This window comes from Nymphaea colorata, chromosome 10 (genome assembly GCF_008831285.2).
Source record: "Nymphaea colorata isolate Beijing-Zhang1983 chromosome 10, ASM883128v2, whole genome shotgun sequence".
NCBI lineage: Eukaryota > Viridiplantae > Streptophyta > Magnoliopsida > Nymphaeales > Nymphaeaceae > Nymphaea > Nymphaea colorata.
The window spans coordinates 23,399,060-23,419,202 of NC_045147.1; the positions used below are offsets into that span (position 1 = coordinate 23,399,060).

General features: G+C 38.1%; 2 protein-coding genes across 3 annotated transcripts; one reads left to right on the forward strand and one right to left on the reverse strand.

The window, feature by feature from the left end:
- The first annotated feature begins 963 nt into the window (after positions 1-963).
- LOC116263289 (metal tolerance protein 2) lies at positions 964-10,187 on the forward strand. 2 transcript variants are annotated; one of them, XM_031642974.2, is made up of 13 exons: positions 964-1,422; positions 2,377-2,446; positions 3,400-3,497; positions 3,743-3,897; positions 4,118-4,233; positions 5,430-5,526; positions 5,821-5,905; positions 6,300-6,362; positions 7,596-7,701; positions 8,502-8,641; positions 9,533-9,624; positions 9,714-9,856; positions 9,964-10,187. In XM_031642974.2, exons 1-12 carry the CDS (start codon positions 1,084-1,086, stop codon positions 9,853-9,855), a joined length of 1,503 nt encoding a protein of 500 aa, XP_031498834.1. In that variant the 5' UTR covers positions 964-1,083; the 3' UTR covers position 9,856; positions 9,964-10,187. The 2 variants fall into 2 exon arrangements, with proteins under 2 accessions (XP_031498834.1, XP_031498835.1); XM_031642975.2 differs by having other exon boundaries at positions 1,291-1,422; positions 2,377-2,463; positions 9,714-10,187.
- A 5,623-nt stretch (positions 10,188-15,810) lies between these two features.
- LOC116262696 (protein indeterminate-domain 4, chloroplastic-like) lies at positions 15,811-18,933 on the reverse strand. Its single transcript, XM_031642177.1, has 3 exons — positions 18,750-18,933; positions 17,906-18,305; positions 15,811-17,008 (listed from the first exon to the last, which is right to left on the reverse strand). The coding sequence occupies exons 1-3, from the start codon at positions 18,931-18,933 to the stop codon at positions 15,811-15,813; spliced, it is 1,782 nt and encodes a 593-aa protein (XP_031498037.1).
- Positions 18,934-20,143: the final 1,210 nt, after the last annotated feature.

Here is a 20,143-nt window from a genome sequence, read left to right on the forward strand (position 1 = left end):
TGTTATTCGTGGGGCTTTCTGTGCAAGTACAGACTAAATTCACTCATTTACGACCTAAAGGTCGGCCTCTCGTTTCCTTATGCTTTTTAAAAATACTTTTGCACAGCTTCCTAGTTTTATAATAACGAAAAATGTGAAATAAATAGAAAGAATAGATTGTCCGTCGGTCAATATGTACAGTGTTTGATTCTGTCGGGTTAAGTCCCGATCGCCACTCATGTTTTCACGCCAATTGGTCTTCTGAGGACCTTTTTGCATGTTACGCTGAGCTCGAAAACAGTGGAACTTTATACGCCGGCTCAATCACGGAATATTTTTTGACGTCACTAATTACGTTTAATTTATTCTTCTTCAATTTCAAAACCAAGCAATTCATATTCGTCATAACGACGAGAAGAGGCCCGTGAGTTATTTAGTTTTCCGATTTAAGTTTCAGCTTTGTTGATTAACTAGGCTTGCGCATTTTAACGTTTATTTAGGGGAAACCATTTTTAGCATAAGACTTAGGGAGACACAATAGATCATTCAAAATAACTATAAATTGTTCCTAAAACCACCAAAAACTGTCCCAATACTATAAACAGCTGCCGCCAATGTGAATGTAATAACGGTTTTTTCTTAATAAATTTTAAAGATGAGATTCATGAATGTGTCGGACACAAGGTTTGCAAATTTATAGTCTAATCTTTGCATTTTTCAGACATATGGCTACAGATTTTCGTTAAAAAATAATAATATAAATTTTTTCACCTCCAGTCAATGTATGATGAAGAACGAGACGCTCGATTCCTTCGTGAAGGCTCAGGAGGCCTAGCAGCAATTCCGGAGTTGAAGTTCCGGATGGTCGCAATTTGACAAATATTGATCACTATTTGTTAATAGCCGGAAAAGAGAGGCGTTTATCAAAATTACCAGGGAAAAAGGCAACGGCCCCACCGCAGGGCTTCAAGGGTAGGTGGAGACTGGAGAAGGAAAAGACAACCGGGGCAACGGGAAATTCCTGGTCCTATAAATGGCTTTTCCGGGAAGCAACCGACTTCCCGCGATGCGAGGGAGCCGGAAGGACCCCTGTCCGACACTCTCATGGGCTCAATCCTGCTGGGTCCCATCAGCCGCCGATCTCTCTCCATCTGCCGGCGAGCCTACGTCTCTCCCGACCGCTTCGGCGGCCTCCACCACCACCCCGGCATCTTCCCGCCGCTGCCACCACCACCGCCGTATGATGACCACCATCACCATTTGAAGAGCAGCCGGAGGTGGCACGTCGGTCACTCCCACTCCCATGGTCCAGGCGACAGCGAGGGCGTCTTCAAATTGGGCCTCGCCGCGGACGTCGGCCTCGCTGCTGGGAAGGCCATCACTGGATACCTTTCCGGCAGCACGGCGATCATCGCCGACGCCGCGCACTCGGTTTCCGACATTGTGAGTGGTGACCCTAATCGGCTTTCCTTACCGTACTTCCGGTTTTTGCGTTTTATCTTGGGTCTTGGGTTCGTTTTGTGGTTGGATGTTCGATGAGCTTTGGGATGGATACAATTTCTTTGCTCAACTCCATTTTTTAGCTTCTTGGTTTCTTCTTCCCGATGGAAGGTGTTGAATTCGTAGGTTGGTCCTCTGGAAGTATCAGTCCCCTGTAACCGTGTCTGCTATTGCAAATGACAGGCGTCTTCCGAACCATTATGATAAATTGGGGTGTCCATTTTTATTTGTACATTCCTATCAATCCATGATCACGTTACTGTGATGAATGAACTGCATCAATCATGATCTTCCTCGAATCTGAGTTTAATTTCAGTGTTTTTTGGTGAATATTTGAACAATCTAGGCGAATTTTGTTTACTGATCTATAAATGAATAAATGTACCTTCATTTGCAGACTGTTCATCTAATATTGATATTTTATATTGTTGTCATTTTTGTATGTCATTATCTACCTTAGTTTTTGTCATGGGTGCCCATACCCATGACATAATCCAGCACTCGGTTAGTTAACAGGCCACTAATTTAAATTGCATCATTTTGCTGAGTTGAGAGCCTTTAGGTGCGCTTACCAATTGCAGTTCTGGTCGAAAATGAGTATAAATGCAAAGAAGATCTTGCGTAAGAAAAATTTTCAATTTTGGGAACATATAAAAGGTATGCTGCATAGAGGAAAAGTTGATGTAATGGATTTTTTCAAGTTTGATATCGACGGTTGTGCCATAGCATTAGGACCTACGTGCCCCATTTACACATTCCCTAAAGTAAATTAGATAATTTTGCGTTTAATGCTTTCAATAACTTATAGCTGTTTTTGGTATACTTAGTTATTTCTGCAAGACTTAGTTATTTCTGCAAGACTGCCTTGTGCATTTATTGGTTTAATGTTGTTTTCAGGTCCTCAGTGGACTTGCATGGTTATCATTTCGGGTGGGAAGAGCTCCCAAGGACAAAGAGCATCCATATGGTCTGTCATATTTTATGGTTTGTGTAAGATCTATTGCTATATCATTTATTCCTTTTCAGTAATGTACAAGCAAGATATCCAGGAACACAAGCAGATTTATTTCCAGGATAATGCAATAAGTTTTGATAGCCACAGATCTGAAACCCCCCTTACCGGCCCACCTTAGTTCCATGCTTTTGTTTGTTTAAACAGTGGATCGCACTTCTCATAGATTTTAGATCAACCTCAGGTTTGAGATCCAAGGCTATCAAGCACCAGTGCACCATTAACTGTACTCTATTCTTCTTGGCTTGATGGAAGCATGCGCTTTCTGTTGTTAACAAAGCAGAAAATATCATTGTTACTAGCTATGCAAAATACAAGGTGACTTCCATTAACAGAAGTTTTTTTGTCAATGTCATATGCTGAGGTGCTCGTCACAGAAAAATGCAGATTTGAATTATTCAAGTGAGTAAAAAAGGAGAGGAAATGTGTTTACACCATATAAAAATGGGCTGGAAAGGTCCTCATTGGATTAGTGAGAAGACATCTTTTTGCTACAAGGGGATGAAATCATGAAAACGTTTTGTGATTTTGGATGGTTTTATATGATGATGCTTATAAAATCTTGGAAAGAGATGACTTTGAATGGTTTTATATGAAGATGCTTATAAAATCTTGGCAACAAATGAATTTAGGAAGAAGTTGGCCTTGTTTGTCATAGCCAAGACAGATGGTAGCAGCAAAAAAAATAAAGGCATGTTTGGTAGTAAGGACACAAAAATTGACTTGCTACTGTGACCTAACATGCAATACCTTCAATAGGAACCTAGTCATAGATGAAAGATGAAATTTCCTCTCCAAGTAAGCCATCACATCATTGTAAGATGTACTGCAGGTGCATGGTTCAAGTTTAATTTTCCTCTGTTATGCCCAGCTAATATAGCGCTAGTACTTATCTTTGTCTTCTTCAGGACATGGCAAGTTCGAGACATTAGGTGCACTTGGAATTTCTGGCATGCTTTTGGCAACTGCTGGTGGTATTGCGTGGCATGCTGTGGATGTTATGCAGGTGATGGGAGTTTTTTTTTTTTCCCATCTGTATGATGCCGAGAAGGCAGTTACTGTTGTATGTGGAATTCGGGATGCTGTGTAAGATTTCCTTCTGCTTATGCACCAGATGTTGAAGCAGTTGATTTGAGAAATATGGTCTCTATGAGCATCTTGTTTTTGGGTCGTGTAGAAATCTGAAATCTTCTGTTCTTGTAGGATCAACTTCTTTGTGCATTAATTTATGGTATAAATGTTCATTTTCAGGAAGTGCTGACATCTGGTTCATATATAAGCAGCCATGTGATGCCACAAGGACTCGTGGACAACCATGATCAAGGAGGACATCATCATGGAATTGACATGGATCACCCCATACTGGCACTAAATATGACAATCATTTCCATTGCTGTTAAAGAAGGGTATGGTTCCTTACTTACATGTTTGGATGCAATACCAAATGCTACAATCTTAACTTCTATATGATGAGTATGCAGTTTTGCACTTTTCTGCATGCTTAACCAAGTTATTTCAATGCAATATGCTGGCATCTCATAGTTATTTTCAACATATCATGGTATTTACTTCCTGTGGAGAATGATATGGTTCTTCTGATACTAAGATTTTTTCAGACTCTGACAGGCTTTATTGGATTACAAAAAGGGCAGGGGACAGAGATGGGAGTGGACTTATGAAGGCGAATGCATGGCATCACCGTGCAGATGCTATATCATCAGTAATTGCACTTGTTGGTGTAGGTAATTGTTGCTCCATGCTGGCATTCAATATTTTTGCAAGTCAATTGGATTTTTTTACATGGTTTTTAACATGCCCAATCATTTTATTTGATATTGAAGATCTTCTTTTAAAGATCATTAGCATACAGTGGCACAAAAAATGTACACTACTTCATAAAAAAGCATTCTATGCGATAGTTGTTCTTACTTGAACGCCGTTACATGGCTTCATAATTATGGATGATAACCAACCGTGGCTTGTGGTGGCCGAACGCAATGCCATGCTGAAAACAAGTATGAGTATCAATAATGCGTGTATTTATTGTAAGGACAATGCTTGTTCAGCCTTGGAAGCTAAATATACTTGTTTCATGGTGAAAGAAGCATGAACTTGTTGGAAGAAATCATAGGAAAATGAGAAGATGAAATCAGCTATGATCCTTAACCAAAGATCAGATGATCTTTGCACTGTCAAAAAACTGAAAAAGGTTTGTTTCTATTAAAAGGTACACTCGATTAAACCCACATGAGGTACATCGTCTTACTGGGGAAGGAAAGGCACTAATAATAGGAGTGTGAAGACCATAATGTTGTCTGTGTCTGGAAACTGAAATTCCTAGTTGTGTTGGCCCACAATTCGGCAGTTCAATCAGCATGCACGTATTGATGACTGATGAACACTTCATCTTTTTTAACCAAAACAACAGCACATGGAGAACAAGCAAAATGAGTGAATGTGAAGCCTGTAGGTAATTTTAGTTATGTAAAGGAATAAGGAAAACAATATATTTTAAGTAGCATGATTGCCACCTCTAACCTCGTTTTTATGATTTAATAATTATGGGATAATTTAGTAAATCTCTTCACATTGTACACAATTTTATAGGTATATATTTGAAATGAGCACATGGTACCTTCTCGTTTTGGACAGCCTCTTAGAAATGGTGGAAGTGTTGTAGTAGCCATTATCTAAGTCAGTTTGTTTGCTTCTGCTTGAAAAGCGGGAAGGAGGCAAGGCTTGTCATATGTCGTCCTAGGGCACCTAAGAGTTTCATGGGTGTTAGTGGTACATATACCATTTGTGCAGTATATGCTGCCTTGGATTTACCCGTCATAAAGGCATAAAAGGTGAAAGGATATAATGAAAGTTTTGGAGTTCTCATGCTGCCTGTGTTTCACTGTTGCACTTACCCTACATTTTCCCCCAATGGGCACAGGTGGCTCTATTTTAGGAATGCATGTTTTGGATCCTCTTGCTGGTCTTGTGGTCTCTGGAATGATAATGAAAGCTGGAGTTGAATCCGGATACCATAGGTAAATGTAACAACTTTTCCTTCTTTTATGAATCTTCGTTTGCATCTTTAATCAAGGTTGAAGCCATGTTGTCATCAAAGTAAAACAAGATTCAGAAGATTATGCACATGAAATGCATGAATGGTGGATGTGTATTTATGAATATTGCAATGAGAAGAAAAAGTAACGTAGCTGAACGATAGCTTTTGCAGACAAATTGATGTGAAGACAATCAAATGCTTTGATAACTTATTAGCACATCTTCACCTTTAAACTTCAGAGGCCTTTGTTTGACACCCTTTTTCTTGGTAACAGTATCATGGAACTTGTGGATGCTGGGGTCCCTCAACATGTTTTGGCTCCTATAAGGACTACAATATTACAGGTTGAAGGTGTTAGGGTAAATCTCTCTCCTGCATCATGTTTACATGCATCAAATTTCAGTATTAGGAGCTTTCAACCATAATGATCTTATTCTGGGTTCATTTGGTTTGTTAACTACACAAAAGTGCACTTTATCTTTTGATGGTTAATTATGTAGCCAAGCAGTCGCATGGTCGGTGCATGTTCCCAGCTTGGATCTTATCCAGTTCAATCCAAATTGTGCCTGTTATCGGGTTAATGGACAAAATTTTCAAGTTTTGGCCTGACAGGATTGATTGAATGGATCTGAGTTGACGTGAATCCAGGTCTAGCTTGGTCTTTTGGGTCTGACCTGAATGTTCGTTCGCACGTGTCCGTGGTTCATAGATGTTTCTACTTTCTGCAATATTCATTCTTTCTATTGGTTGCAGGGATGCCACCATTTGAGAGGAAGGAGAGCTGGTTCTTCTCTTTATCTTGATGTGCACATAGAGGTGTGAGTTTTGTTTTCTTTGTGGAGTAATTTTGACATGTGACCTTGGACCTTATGGCATGGAACAATCTGATTGTTTATTAAATAGACTTTGGAAATATTTACTAATTGACTAATGAAAAGCAGTACTTTTCTGTAATTACATTTCTTTTTAATATTGAAAAACTAATTTTTGGCTTCAATAAAGAGATGGTTCTAAAGTTGACACATGGGAGGTTACACGAATTGATATTTCAGCCACTTCTCAGGTTTTTAAGCAAATCAGAATAATAGTATAGATCTGGATTACCATTCTTTATTGGAGAAATATGTTTGAACAGGGACTACCAAATTGATGCAAATAAAAGGAAGCTGAAGAAGAAATTTGACATTTTCCCTGTTATATGTTCAATTAAAAGCATCTAATCAGTAAACCATTCATCCCTTTTATGTGACATGGTGTAGATGGCACCTGATGCTTGTCTTAATGCAGTAAAGGGACTGCTTGGTTGTGCTAAAAGCCTAAAAACAGCATGACATGTGATTTGTTAATTATGCATGTGTATTAATTGCAGACATGCCAGAATAAATCCATAAATTCTAGATTTGTTTGACTAGATATGCTGAAGCTTGATTCTCAGGGTGCAGTAGCTTTTGAAAAATGCATCAAGATAATAATCATAGGCCTAGTGAGTTCTTTTATGGTTTGCTGATAAGTGATAACCCACCTGATGTAAATGAGCATGGGGGATGAATTAATGGTGGAAATTGGTGCTATTGACTTCATGACCATAGAAATATATTTCTGTGCACTGCTCTTGAATTTTTGCTGTGCGAGTATCATATCATAAACAAAATCATCAGAGGCATATGTCAGATATGTATAGCAGAGGCAATGGATGATGCATATAGTGAGGGGATAGTATATGATTAGACTGCATAGTACCACATACAAAGACAAAGCTGCAAGCACATTTTCGTCATTCTTGCATCCTTTGTTGCTTGTACTCTGATAGTTATGGCAATGACCTGCAGTAACAATTTATGGTAAAAGGAAATTTCCATTTCTGTTGAAAACTTAGAAGAGTCTTTGCCTTTTTTTGCATTTTCAAGTACCTGTGCATAAATAAGTTTAACTTAAGACATTACTATTATTGGAGCTGTTGGGATTGGATAAATCTTTCATGAGATTTTGGATAGGTTTATGCATTAAATTGGTGCTTATTGTTTATTTGATGCTTGTGGAGTGCTGCAGGTTGATCCATTTTTAAGTGTCAGTGCTGCCCATAATATTGGTGAACTTGTCCGCCATCAACTTCAGAAATCCCATAGAGAGGTTGCAGAAGTCTTTATTCACATAGGTAGGCTTTCATGTTTCCTTAATTTTCTTGTCCATGGCAACTAGGTTTGTGTTTGTAAAGATACGTCTGTCTTGGAGAGTAGTACTCTAGTGTGTGCTTCTATTCCTTAAAAAAATTTTGCTTTTATGGTGGTCTTCTGTGTTGCGAGTCTCTTCATAGGCATGTTTTATCAAAGAATGAATGAGGAAGCAGAAATATGTTTGGTGCAGTTGCTATGTTTGGTGCAGTTGACAAAAGTTGTAAGTAATTAAAATTGACTCATTAGTCCATTGCTTTGAATACAGAGTCTCAGACCTTAATTGAGCTTTATTTCCAGTTTATTTAGAACTAGTTTAATGTATTGTCTCCTGTTTCTCCACTTTTTAGCTTCCTGTAGTGGTAAAATTCTTTGTTCCTATTCTGAAAACAAAATGATATTTTCAAACAGCATATTGCAGTTCCATGTATTCATGGTTCCTGACACCCATAAAGCAAATTTTTTGTGTAACGATTCCCTTTATAACTTGGTAATGCCCAGAGTCTGGAATAGGATATTGGGTATTTTGTTGCTTAGAATTCTGGAGAATATCTTTTTATGAGTCATATGTTTTGGGAATGTAAAATATATCTTTGCTAGACCAAACTGTATAACTTTTCTTGAGTTCCTGTTAGAAGAATGTATCACTATCACCGTTATATCCTGGCATCCCGCTTTAGACAGGTTAAGTAGGAACCGCAGATTGTCTGTAAAATTAAGTTGTTATCATGTTAACCCACGTGCCCAATAATTTCTCTTTTGAATATCTTTCTGATCTTAACAGATCCTGCAGTTTCACAAGTTTCTCATGCCATCTCAAGCTTGCAACAGGATGTGAAGGAAGGACATAATCAAATTCCCTCTTCAAATGAACAGGCCAAAGTGGAGGTCGTAGCTGATGTCCTTTCAGAAAAATATTCTTTGGTATGATACACCTGAAATATTTGTCACCTGGAGATATTTGTATGCATGTGGACTGTGATGGAGGTCTTATATTGCCCAGTTAATTCCATTTTGTTGGTGTTCCATATGGTTTTAGTGAAGTTCTTAACCTTCTTTTAAGTTGGCCAATGCACAACAATTCAACAATTGCACAATTTTGTACTCTAATCCATGGTGAAATGAATGAGCCCTAATGTGCTTAAATCTGCTAGACTGAGGTTTAACTTAAACCTTGGTTCGGAATGCAATTTGATAGGAGAAGCCTTTTCAAAAGGGTTACAGGTGGCTAGCTTTTAAGCCCTTAAAAATTGAAGTGTGTGAAGAGTTATACAACTTGGCAATGTGCAGAAGGGCCGGAGCACTGGGGAGACTTACGGGCTGTGGGATGGAGGGAAACCACAGTTGCACATGCGTCTGCAAGCATTCCTCTTTGATGGTTTCTTTTGTTAACAGAAATGCACATCATGGCACTGTATTTTTCTAGCAAATGTTGTCACCGTCCATCTTTTTCTCATTAACAATTTCAAAGCCACACAGCATCTTTTCTTCTAACCATGTATGATCTAAATTACGTCCTCTTTTCTTTCTCCACACTTAGTGGCCATATATGCATAACTTTTAATAGCCTGTTAGGTTAACATCTTGTCTAGAACTTGTGTACAATTTAGCTACTGTTCCAACTAGCAGACATCCAAGAGACAAGTTCCACATAATGATGGTGCAATACAAAGCTGTGTTTTCTTTTTTCTGATTATCATGTTAAATAGTAGATTGTTGACAAGTACTTGAATGTAATTTGTACGGTACAGATGCATACCTTTTGTATGTTGTGTGATATCATTTACTCCAAATCATTGTCTCCTTTGAATCCAGAGGATGACTGTGGAGCACATTACATACCACTCATTGCAAGGGAGGATTTTAGTTCAGGTTCAGGTCTCCATGCCACCAAATATCCTCATCACGTGAGCACCTTAGGCCTAATACGGTCCATGTTATTTCTGTTTCTTTCTCGTCATTTCTCAGATTATGATTTTTGGCTTGATTACTACAGGGAAGCCATGAGAATTGCTAAAGAAGCTGAAGAAGAGATTCTGAAAGCGGTTCCCAACATTGCTCGTGTTAGTATACAACTTAATCTAGGAAACCCTATTCCCTGTGTTCATGATGAAACTAATGGTTCCAGCGGCACTTAGGGTGAGTGTTTATTTTGGTCGTCTTCATTTCTTTTGTAACTATTGCAGTGGGGACTCACCGTCCTGGTGGGCATGGAGAGGGTGCTTACATAATGTTTACTGAAATAGGACATGGGACAGGTGCACCTCTGGCCGGAAAATTCTGGCCTGTTCAAAATTTTGTTGGTAAATTAAAATAAAATCCTTGGCCTCTGCCAGCAACCAATGTATGACGTAATTTGGGAAAAACGAGATTTGTCTCTCATGTTCGACTCGTTCATGTTCATGTAATTGGTAGTTCAGAAACAATAGAGCTGATCACCATTTCTCTTGGTTCAAGCTTTATTTTTGTTTGTTTTTAGAAGGGGAGCGACAGGCAGAGGCTTAAGAGGGCAAAGTATCCCCCGTTTATGTGTTCCCAAGATTCATGAGTCTTGTAATTATTGTGATCTCGTTCTTCACCTGAGGCTATGTCTTTGCTTTGCTGGAGTTGGACTTGAGGATGTTCGCTGCTTACCTTTGTATTGTAGACCACTAAAATTCACTGGCTTTTTTATAACTGCGTAGGCTTGACGTAGATGTTTGGTTGGCACTTTCTTTAAACGTCCTTCAAGAACATGAAGGGAATGATCTGAACACTTTTAAGCTGAGAAAAGAATTTGTAAGAATTTATTTGTATGGAAGAATTCGCCCATATCTGTTATACGTTCCTTTGAATTCTATGCATACCAACAAAATAGTGAGTTCCCATTTGGGACTGCCCAGATATATTTTTCCATGCATCAAGCTTTCACCCAAATATATTTTTCTTTTTAACCAGATTCGTTTCATGTCTAGATTGTGAATTCAATTCTTGAACCTTGAATTTGAAAAATAGAATTTCAAGATGGGGCTTTTATCTGGAACTTTGATGGATTTGAGGACGGTTCTTTTCTTAATAAAAGGAAGGGAACCTTAGACCCCATCACGATTGTATTAGAACGATTTGAGGATGAATTAAAGAATTTTTCATATTAACGTTTGCTAAATTTTGAAAAGATTTTGCAATAGTTGCTGGTCGTTGGCCGATGCTTGGCCAGCCTTCCTATCCTTGTCCCTCTTAAGTACATACGTATTTTTCTTTTGTTCTTATATGTTTATTTTATTCTTTCTAGTTTTGGATTTTTTGATTCCAAATCTGTCTTGATTTTAGATTTCGAAACTTTGACATGGAGTTGATAGTTTGGGTCCTGGACTCATGGTCTTGCTTTTGGATCCAGGTAATTCGATTTTCAGATAAACCCTCCCGTGAAGGTGAGAAATTCTTTTAGATCTTACTCTGCTCTGGTTTTAATACAGAAGAACAAGTTTTCAGCAGAGCGGTAAAGCCAAAGCAGAGTGAGATCTAAAAAGCAATTCTCGGGGTTTTATCGGGAGTTACTCGCTTTTTGGCAAAAAAGAAGTTACGTGAGGGAAAATTGCCCAAAAAAAGTTTTTTTAACACAAAAGAACAAGTTTCCAGCAGTGTGGTAAGAAGTTTGGTTGCTGGTTTTTGGCCAACCAAACCATTACCTAACCAGGTGGTCTTCAAAATTAGCTCTTACATATCATTTTTTTTTTAATTTTGTAAGAGGGAAAAATAGAGATAATTTTATATGTATTTGTAAAGAATAATACAAATACATACAAAAATTATCTCTATTTTAGCCTCTTATAAACTAAAAAATTTGATATGTAAGTGCTCAATCTGACCTGATTTCGAAGGTCACCTGGCTAGGTAATGGTTGGTTGGCCAATTAACCACCAAACTTTTTACCACTCTCTGCTGAAAACTTGTTCTTGTGTGTTGAAAAAACTTCTGTGCGGCAGTTTTCTGAAAATCCTAATATAAGAAATGTGGATATTGTATGAAGAGGAGTTCATTGTTGATCAAATCAATGATAGGAGGAGTGAAATATCATTTTTTTTTTAAAATGTGCTGTCAATTTATGAATAATAACACATAAAAATCACAAAGTAAATTCAAGATCACAGCATATTAGAACTTCGTATATATGATTTTTATAAATTTTACTGTTTAGAAGATGGATAGCCGGGAGGACCGATGGGAAAAACTTTGAATCGGTTGACTTTGTTTGATTAATAACTGAGCTTTGTTCTGGTGTCTTTATTTTTTCAAAACGTGCCAACTAAGCGTTTGATTCGTATACAAGGGTTCCTTTTTTGGCAAAACAGAGTGAGAAAAGCATTTTCCAGGCCCATAATTCTCTCGCTTCTTTCCCACCTTTTTCCTGGTTTTTGTCTTTCTTAGGAGAGGTACTTGTTTTTTTTTTCCTCAAGTAAGATATTTTTTTTAATGTGTAAATTTAAAAAAAATATATATTTATCCTAGATAAGGATTTTGAAAGATTATATTTTCGTCCCTATTAAACCACAAAAAAAGTAAGCACAAAAAGCATGTCCATGCCACACTTAAAATACTTTGTTTGAGAATAACTTTGTTTTTATATGAATATTATAGTCATTTGATTGCAACTTTTATCTAGCTAGTTGTTTTTGTTGTTTTATTTTTACACTTAAATCTTTATCACCAATAACAAAATTGTATTTTAAGAACTGCTCCTTACAAGTGCGAAGCTTGTACAATCATCTTGATTAATTAGTCTATTATAATTCTTAAGCCTAATGGTTCTATGTCTCCTAGAAATTACAAAATTCCCTTTCACTAAAGTTCATACTTGTTTTAATTCCCTTTGCGCCACGCAATTTCTGGGTAATCCGTCTATGCAACTTCCTCTTTTACTGGTATAAAAATTCAAGGCAGCCAGCGAACCCAATATTTTGTCTAGATAAAGTTAACAAACAAATTGGCATTGCGGGTGATCATTTGATCTAATTAACTAAAACTAATTATAATTTCCTGAACTAGATATCTTTGATTTCAATAGATGTCCTATTTCTTGAACTACTTATAACTCTCCTAATAAACTATGCAGGAGAATCAATTTGATGGCACATAAAAAGCCCTGCAAGGAACCTGCAGTGAAAGAGCAAAATGAGGTAAACCAGCAATATTCAGCAGGGACTCTGAAACTTGGGCAGGTGCAGAAAGAGGTGGATCCTGGTTTCCTACCAATGCTGTGGCAATGCGGCTGCTGACGACTCACTCTTGTTGTTCTTTAGCAGCTGACCGAAGCTAGTTATACACACCAACACCATCCAGCGTATGAATTTTCATGTGCTATTTTAATAATGACAAAAATATCCATGATTAATTCAAAAACAAAAAGAAACTTTTTGTGGGGACAAAAAACAGGAAACTATAAAAAGAAGATTTTTAGATTCAATAAAGATAACACTTGTCAGTCCCTATGTGCATATCATTATGATCGATACACTATGAGAAGAAAAAAAACATCTTTTTTTTAGCATCATCTCGTACATCATACATCAGTTTACCGTTGTCTAATACATCTGTTATTATCTCATATCTCAATCATTATCTCATAATGTTCCATATTATTTCAGACACTATGGGTATGAGATAATTATAGACGCTATGCCTAGGGTCCACATCCAACGTTAGTGAGTCGTCAGCAGCCGCATTCCCATAGGGGGAATGAGTGATGGTGTATGAGTTTATGAAGCTTAAGAACTGCAAATGCTTAGGCTTTAAGATCAGTGTTGCTTTCAGGATGAGTGTATGAAGGGAAAAGGATGGTGTTGGGGAGTAAGGCCAAAGCTTACAGAGGAGTTCTATTCAAGGGGTCACAGTCAAGGAAGTGATTGCAGCTGAGGCTTTCTGAAGTAAATGTGTTAATAAACTCCACTTTCAGATGTCTCATATATCTAGAAAAGCATAACATTTGAATAAATGGTGAGGCAATCGCTAATTCTGATATCTGTGCTCTCCACTAACGAAAAAACGGGCAAATAGTTCCAGCATTATTTAACATGCAAGAAAAGCATTCCATACTTTAGATTACCAGCCGAATTGGCTACCCATATATTTTCCTCTCCAGTGGTTCATTCCACCACCCCTAAGAGAGGCCCCTGCCTCCATTTGAAGTACCGAGGAGAAGGGAACAGCCAAACACTCCGCCATTTTTTTTAAAAGCACAGGTGTCAAAAGCGATTGCCCAAAGGGCGAAGCCAGGAGGAGGGCCTTCAAGGGGCACTGGCCCCTCCTAAAAAAAAAAGTTTTTTAAACTTTTACATGTAGATTAAAAAAAATATTTATTTTATATAAAAATTTTAAAAAATGATATTTCGGCTTCTATCAAAATTTTGAAGCTATAATTCGATTTCCCGCAAAAAAATTCTACCCCTCTCCCTTTATTACCCCACCATTATTCAGTGGTCATGCTTTTCGAGCTAGACGAGACATTTGCAAGTCCCGATTAGTAACACTTGTCCGTCTCCCCCCTTCAAAAAGCCTCAACTGCAATCACTTCCTTGACTGTGACCCCTTGAATATACCCCTCTATAAGCTTTGGCTTCACTCCCCAACACCATCATTTTCCCCTACCAATACCTTGATATATTGAGATCGGTAAGATCCAATTCCCGACCCAATGTTGCATCTATTTAGTTGGATCTGGTAAAGGAAAAAGATTCATATTCGACTCCAATTCCAACTTTTACTATAAAAAAAAAAACTCAACTAAATGAGATATATAAACGATATTTAGTGGCAATCAGATCCGCTTAAACTGATTTAAGAGTGCTAGATATACGAGTTTTTTATTTATAGCTAATATTATATATTTCAAAAAATAAGTTTTTTTTTTTGTACTCACAATCAATTCAGCACTAGTTCGAGGAGCCAGTCGACCATTTTCATAATATTTTCTCCCTCACTCTATCTATATAAGTCAACGGATCATATATTCATCAAAAAGTATGTTTTGATGGTCATGGAGAACACATATTTACAGTTTTTGGTTTACTTTGAACTTCACAAAATTTTCCTAATTTTTTGTTGTTACTTTAGTCAACAACCCTCTTTGTTGATAACAATGCCATTATTATTTTTATTTGCGCATTAGATATCATTCCCTTATGGGCCTCAACGTTATCTTTAATAATAATAAGATTCCTTTTGTTGAGAGGGTTCTGTTTGTTAATGATAGATATATACTTTTCATTTTCCAACTTTCCTTCAACTTTCCAAATGTATATGGAAAGTCCAAAGGAAATTTCAACTTTTTTTTTTCATAATGCCAGGCCAATGACCTTTGTTGTTGATAACGATGACATTATCAGTTTTCTATCGCATTTTTACTTCCACAGGTATCATTTCCTCATAAGTCACAGCATTATCTTTAACAATAATAACATTCTATTTGTTGTGAAAATTATCTTGTTTGATAAAAATTAGCAGCTGGTGTGGCCAATTGACCTATACATGTTTTGGTGTGGTCAATTGACCACACCAAAACATGTATAAACTTCATTAATTTTTAGTTTTTTTATATACCAGTGTTTCTTAAAGTTTGAAATTTAAACTTATAGCGCCCCTCAGCCAAAAATGTTAGAAGAGGTGCTAATGCTAATTACGCTCAATGGCAAAATTCTCATAATGCCATAAATGGATAGGAAGAGAACCCATTTTTTCTAAGATGAGGCCAAGACACCTGTTAAGATTAATCGGAAATTCACTATGGTTGGAATTCTAACCGGATTCAACATGCCATGTTTGTTCGAACTTAAACCTGAGTGTCAGTTGACTACGAAATCTGATGAGAATCCGAATCCAAGCATATTCAAATTTCGAGTGATCACTTTGGTTTCAGAAAATCTTGATAATGTTCCAATACTGTTCAACATACAGGGAAATGAAGGTGTATCTACCGCCTGCAAACACAGGCATGATATGCTAGGTTCTCTAACAGGTCATGACATGGCCATGGAGAGACTGCGAGCTCTCACTAGACTCTATGGTCTTCAAGATGGAAACTAAAACCTGACTGTCATGACGGTCACCGGCGAGAATCTTCATGCATCCGATGGGGCTTTCTCAATGGAAGGATCAGAATGAGGCAGCTGCTCGTTTTGCAGTTCTTCTTGGCTTCCATGGTCGAATTCCATTGGCAGTTGCTGGTGTTGGTATTCTTCATGGACTTTCCATGGTTCTGGTCCGATTCTAGAAAAATCAATTCCAATTCCGTCTCCTGTCTCAGGCTTAGTTGTTCCAATGCCATCCCATGTGAACCCGGGCATGGAAGCTCCAGCATGAGCTAACTGGTGCACTCCTTGAATCCCCATGTTCAGATCCTGATTCTGCAATTCATCAGTATTCTCAGATACCATCTTCCCAGGGAAGCAATGCTCACCGTCCATGGGCAGCCATAGTGTAGCAGAGGATGAGTGCATTCCAGGATCATAAGGCAAGAGCGAGTCGTCAATAGCCGTAATATTGTCACAGTATTGGTAGGGAAAGCCTGCTATCTGGTTTTGTGGCAACTGAGTTGAATAATATTCATCGCCAACTTCAAAAAGATGAGGAATTTGATGATATTGCTCTTGACTGGTTTGATGCGTGAGTTGGACAGTTGAAGTAATCTGCTCAGTGCTGTTTCCTGCATAGGGCCAATTGTTACATCTAGGATTGGGACCTGAAGGAGCCATATCTGAAACAAAGTTTTTTTGGAGCATTCCGGGGCAATCACTGTTGATGTTGGAAATGGCATCCATTGGTGCTGCTGTCTGCATCCATGCCAACTGCGATTTATAGAGGCCACCGCCGCCGCTGCCACCGCCGCTACCGCTAAGGCTGCCATTTTCATAGTTCATGTAGTTGAAGCTTGTCATTCCATATCTGCCCAGATGAAGGTCTAACGAGTAAGGATTGAACGATGTTTGCCCGAACAAAGAGCCAGAGCTAGCCAAGTACGTGCCTCCCATGTTCATGCAGGAGATTGCCATGTGATCGTCTGAGAAGGCTACTTGTGGGTTTCCAGTTTGACGGTTCCAATCCAATACCGTGAATTTGGATCCTGTTGCGTATCCGGTGTCATGGTTTAGATCAGGCGTTTGAAACCCGGATCCACCTCCTCCTGCACCCGCCCCGGTTTCAGCAGCGTCTGTATGCTGAACATTGCCTTCATCCGGGGATTCTTCTTGTTGCTTTACCTCATCTTCTTCTTTCATTGGTCCTTTGCAGGATCTTTTATGTGCCATGAAACTGACTTTCCTGCGAAGTCATGTCAACAAATTATAAATAGTTTTAGTTAATTAGATCAAATGATCCGCAGGCCAGTTTGATTGTTAACTTTCTCTAGACAAAATATTTGGTTAGTTCGGAAAGTTTCCTTGAATTTTCAATCTTTCATAATATAAAAAGGACAGTTACACTAATGAATTAATTAGAAGTTGCATGTGACGCCTAAAAAAAAAACGGTATATATAACGTCCAACTTTGTACAACCAATGGTTTGGCCAATTAAGCACAGACAAGTATGAACTATTAATGAAAGAGAATTTTATAATTTTCTACGAGCCATAGAGCTATTAGACCAAGAATGATAATGGACTAATTAATCAAACTGAGCAACTAATTTACTAACTAGACAAATTGCAATTAAATGACTCTAATATTGTAGTGAAAGTTAAGACGACAAAAAATCATTTTCAAACGAAATAATTGATCAACTCAACTAATAAAATCATTCTCAAACAAAATAACATGTATACAAGTTATGTTAGAGATAGTAGCTAATGCAAGTTATGTTAGAGGAACTTATAATTGATTTTGTATATGTTTTTCTAAGTGCCAAAACTGAAGGAATTTTACGCCATTATAAATTGTCATGTATACAAACTAAGAAGCGCCATAAATTGAGATTGAAACTTATTGATTACAAACTAAGTTAACACCTTAAGACCTACTCTAGATTGACACAAAAAAACTATCTAAAGAGCTTATGTGAGCTGATTCAATCCGAACTAATTCTTTGCTAGACAATTATGGCTGGCCACATGCGGCTTGTCTCATTTCCTAGCCCTACTAAAAAGATGCTTAATCAACAGAATTAGTAACATAATGGAATGAAGTTCAACAGTGAAGTTTGCAGATAAGACTCACACAAACCTAGCGTAGGATGAACCACAGTCACATCTATACTTTTTTTGGCCACAAATTTTGGTATGAGCTTTCAAATCACAATGAACTGCATATGCCTTGGGGCACTTGCCACATTTCCATTTCCTTTCTCCATGCTTCCTGCAGAAGTGCTTCCGAATCCCGGGGAAGTCCCCGAGTCCAAATGCCGGATTGTGGCGTCGACAGGTGGCCTCAGGGCAGATATATATCCTTTGCCTATCTTCTGTGATGGTTCTCATCTTCAATTTCCAGGGAAGCTTGTGGCCCCTCATGTGGAGCTGCAGATTCTGCTCTCTTTGGAAGCTCTTGCTACAAACCCTGCAGACGAAGTTGTGTGATGCCAAGAGGGCAGAGGGTGGTAATTCAATGATCTCGGCTGTAAGTGGATCTGCCAATCAGCACAACTAATTACTATAGTTCTTTTTCTTTTTACTGCATAAACTTGGAGATATGTAGTCACAGTACTTTTGAGAGAGATTGATCCACAAAGAAAAAGAACAACAGAAGCAGTATAATCCGAGACTGTTAAGCCATAAACTATATCGTTTCTCAGAAGAAACGGAAACCAAGAGTTAGGCGGATAAAAATAGTAAAGGTACTGAAAAAGACAAAGCCATGCAATAAGGAGCCATGTAAACACGAATACTTTCATACCCAACAGGCAACTCAATCACCCATTTCAAAAACAATTTCTTTTAACCAGGACACTGGTCACAGGTCAAACTAGTATTGTTAGGTCGCCGATTCATGGATGTGGCTTTCGCCATAATACAATAATTAAACAATAAAGTAGAAAAAACTAAAGATATAAACCATTGGAAATTATGCATGCCTAGAGTTCTGCGGAGTTTCCTCTTCCTGGCTGCGGTTGGTGCTGAACTCTGTGAGCCAGTGACATTGCCGGGTACTGTCGCAGGGTTAACCATGTCCTGTTGAGCTGAAACCACTCCTTCCTTGCTAATGACTGAAGGAGGACTTCCCCCTTCTGCTTCTTGTACAGAGTTGGACATCCCCATCTTCTTCCAGAAACACATACAGAGGAGGAACAGTGAGAAGATAAAAGGAGGAACAGGACGACAACAATCAAGAAGAGGGAGTACGTGACGACTCTAATCTGGAGGTCGTCATCCTCTTCTCTCATCAATAGTCCTTTCAGCTCCTAATGAAGAAGAGGAAGAAGGAGAGAAGAGAGTTGGCGAAAGTGTTCCTGTGCTGAAGACCATGCAGGTGCGTCTTTATATTGGCTCATGAGAGAGAGAGAGAGAGAGAGAGAGAGAGATCCATCCTTCATTTATGGAAATGCCCTGATTATCGAGATGATTTAAGACCACCCAGAATTGGTCCCGCCTAAGAACTTCAGCCTCCTTGTCTACAAAAATCGACCAAGGTGAAAATCCTCAATCAGATTTCAACTCTGTCATTGTTGCCGAACTTTCTGATGATGTTGTTTGTATAAGATTTGGTGGATAAGGGTTGCTACTTACTCTCAATTTTTTAAGCTAGAAATTAAAAGTGGTCATGAACAGAATTGGAGATCTCAAACCGGGCAAAGTTGTCACATAAAGCTTATAGGTTTTGCGATATGAAAACCATTTTGTCATTTCATTTCAAACGTCTCTCTCTCTCTCTGAATCACATGTTTTTTCATCTTACCTTTTGCTCTCAATTATTTGCCTTTTCATTAGTGTTTTTTCTTTCCATTTGCATGTCGTCTTCTAGTCGGTTACTTCGGTGAAAAATGAATTTCACGCCTGCCATTAATTCTCTGAGTTGTCATTTTTGCCGTTATACTTAGAGTGGATACTACATGGTTTACAGTCAGAAACCTCTCGTATATCGGGCCTGCAGCCTTTTAGGATTTCATATATTGTTAGCAGCGTTGTTGACCATCCAGCAAGGGCAGCTTCCCAGGCCCGAGTGCTAAAGGAAAACAAGAGAGACAAAAAAAAAATGACGTATTTGAAATTACTCGTTTGAAAATTCCTTAATATTGAAAAAATCATTTAATGGTATACTCGGAAGAGGATCATTTTAATACTCTAACTAGAGCGGACCATTAATAATCAAGTAAGGAAAATTGTAGTACAAGTGGCTTTTTAAGCAAGTCGTGAACCATTTAATTTTTAGGATTTCCTATTAAACGTATAATGTAGTATCATCATTTTTCATTTACACGATTCGTTTTTTCTTTTGTTTCATCATAGCGCATATAAAAATTAACGACGG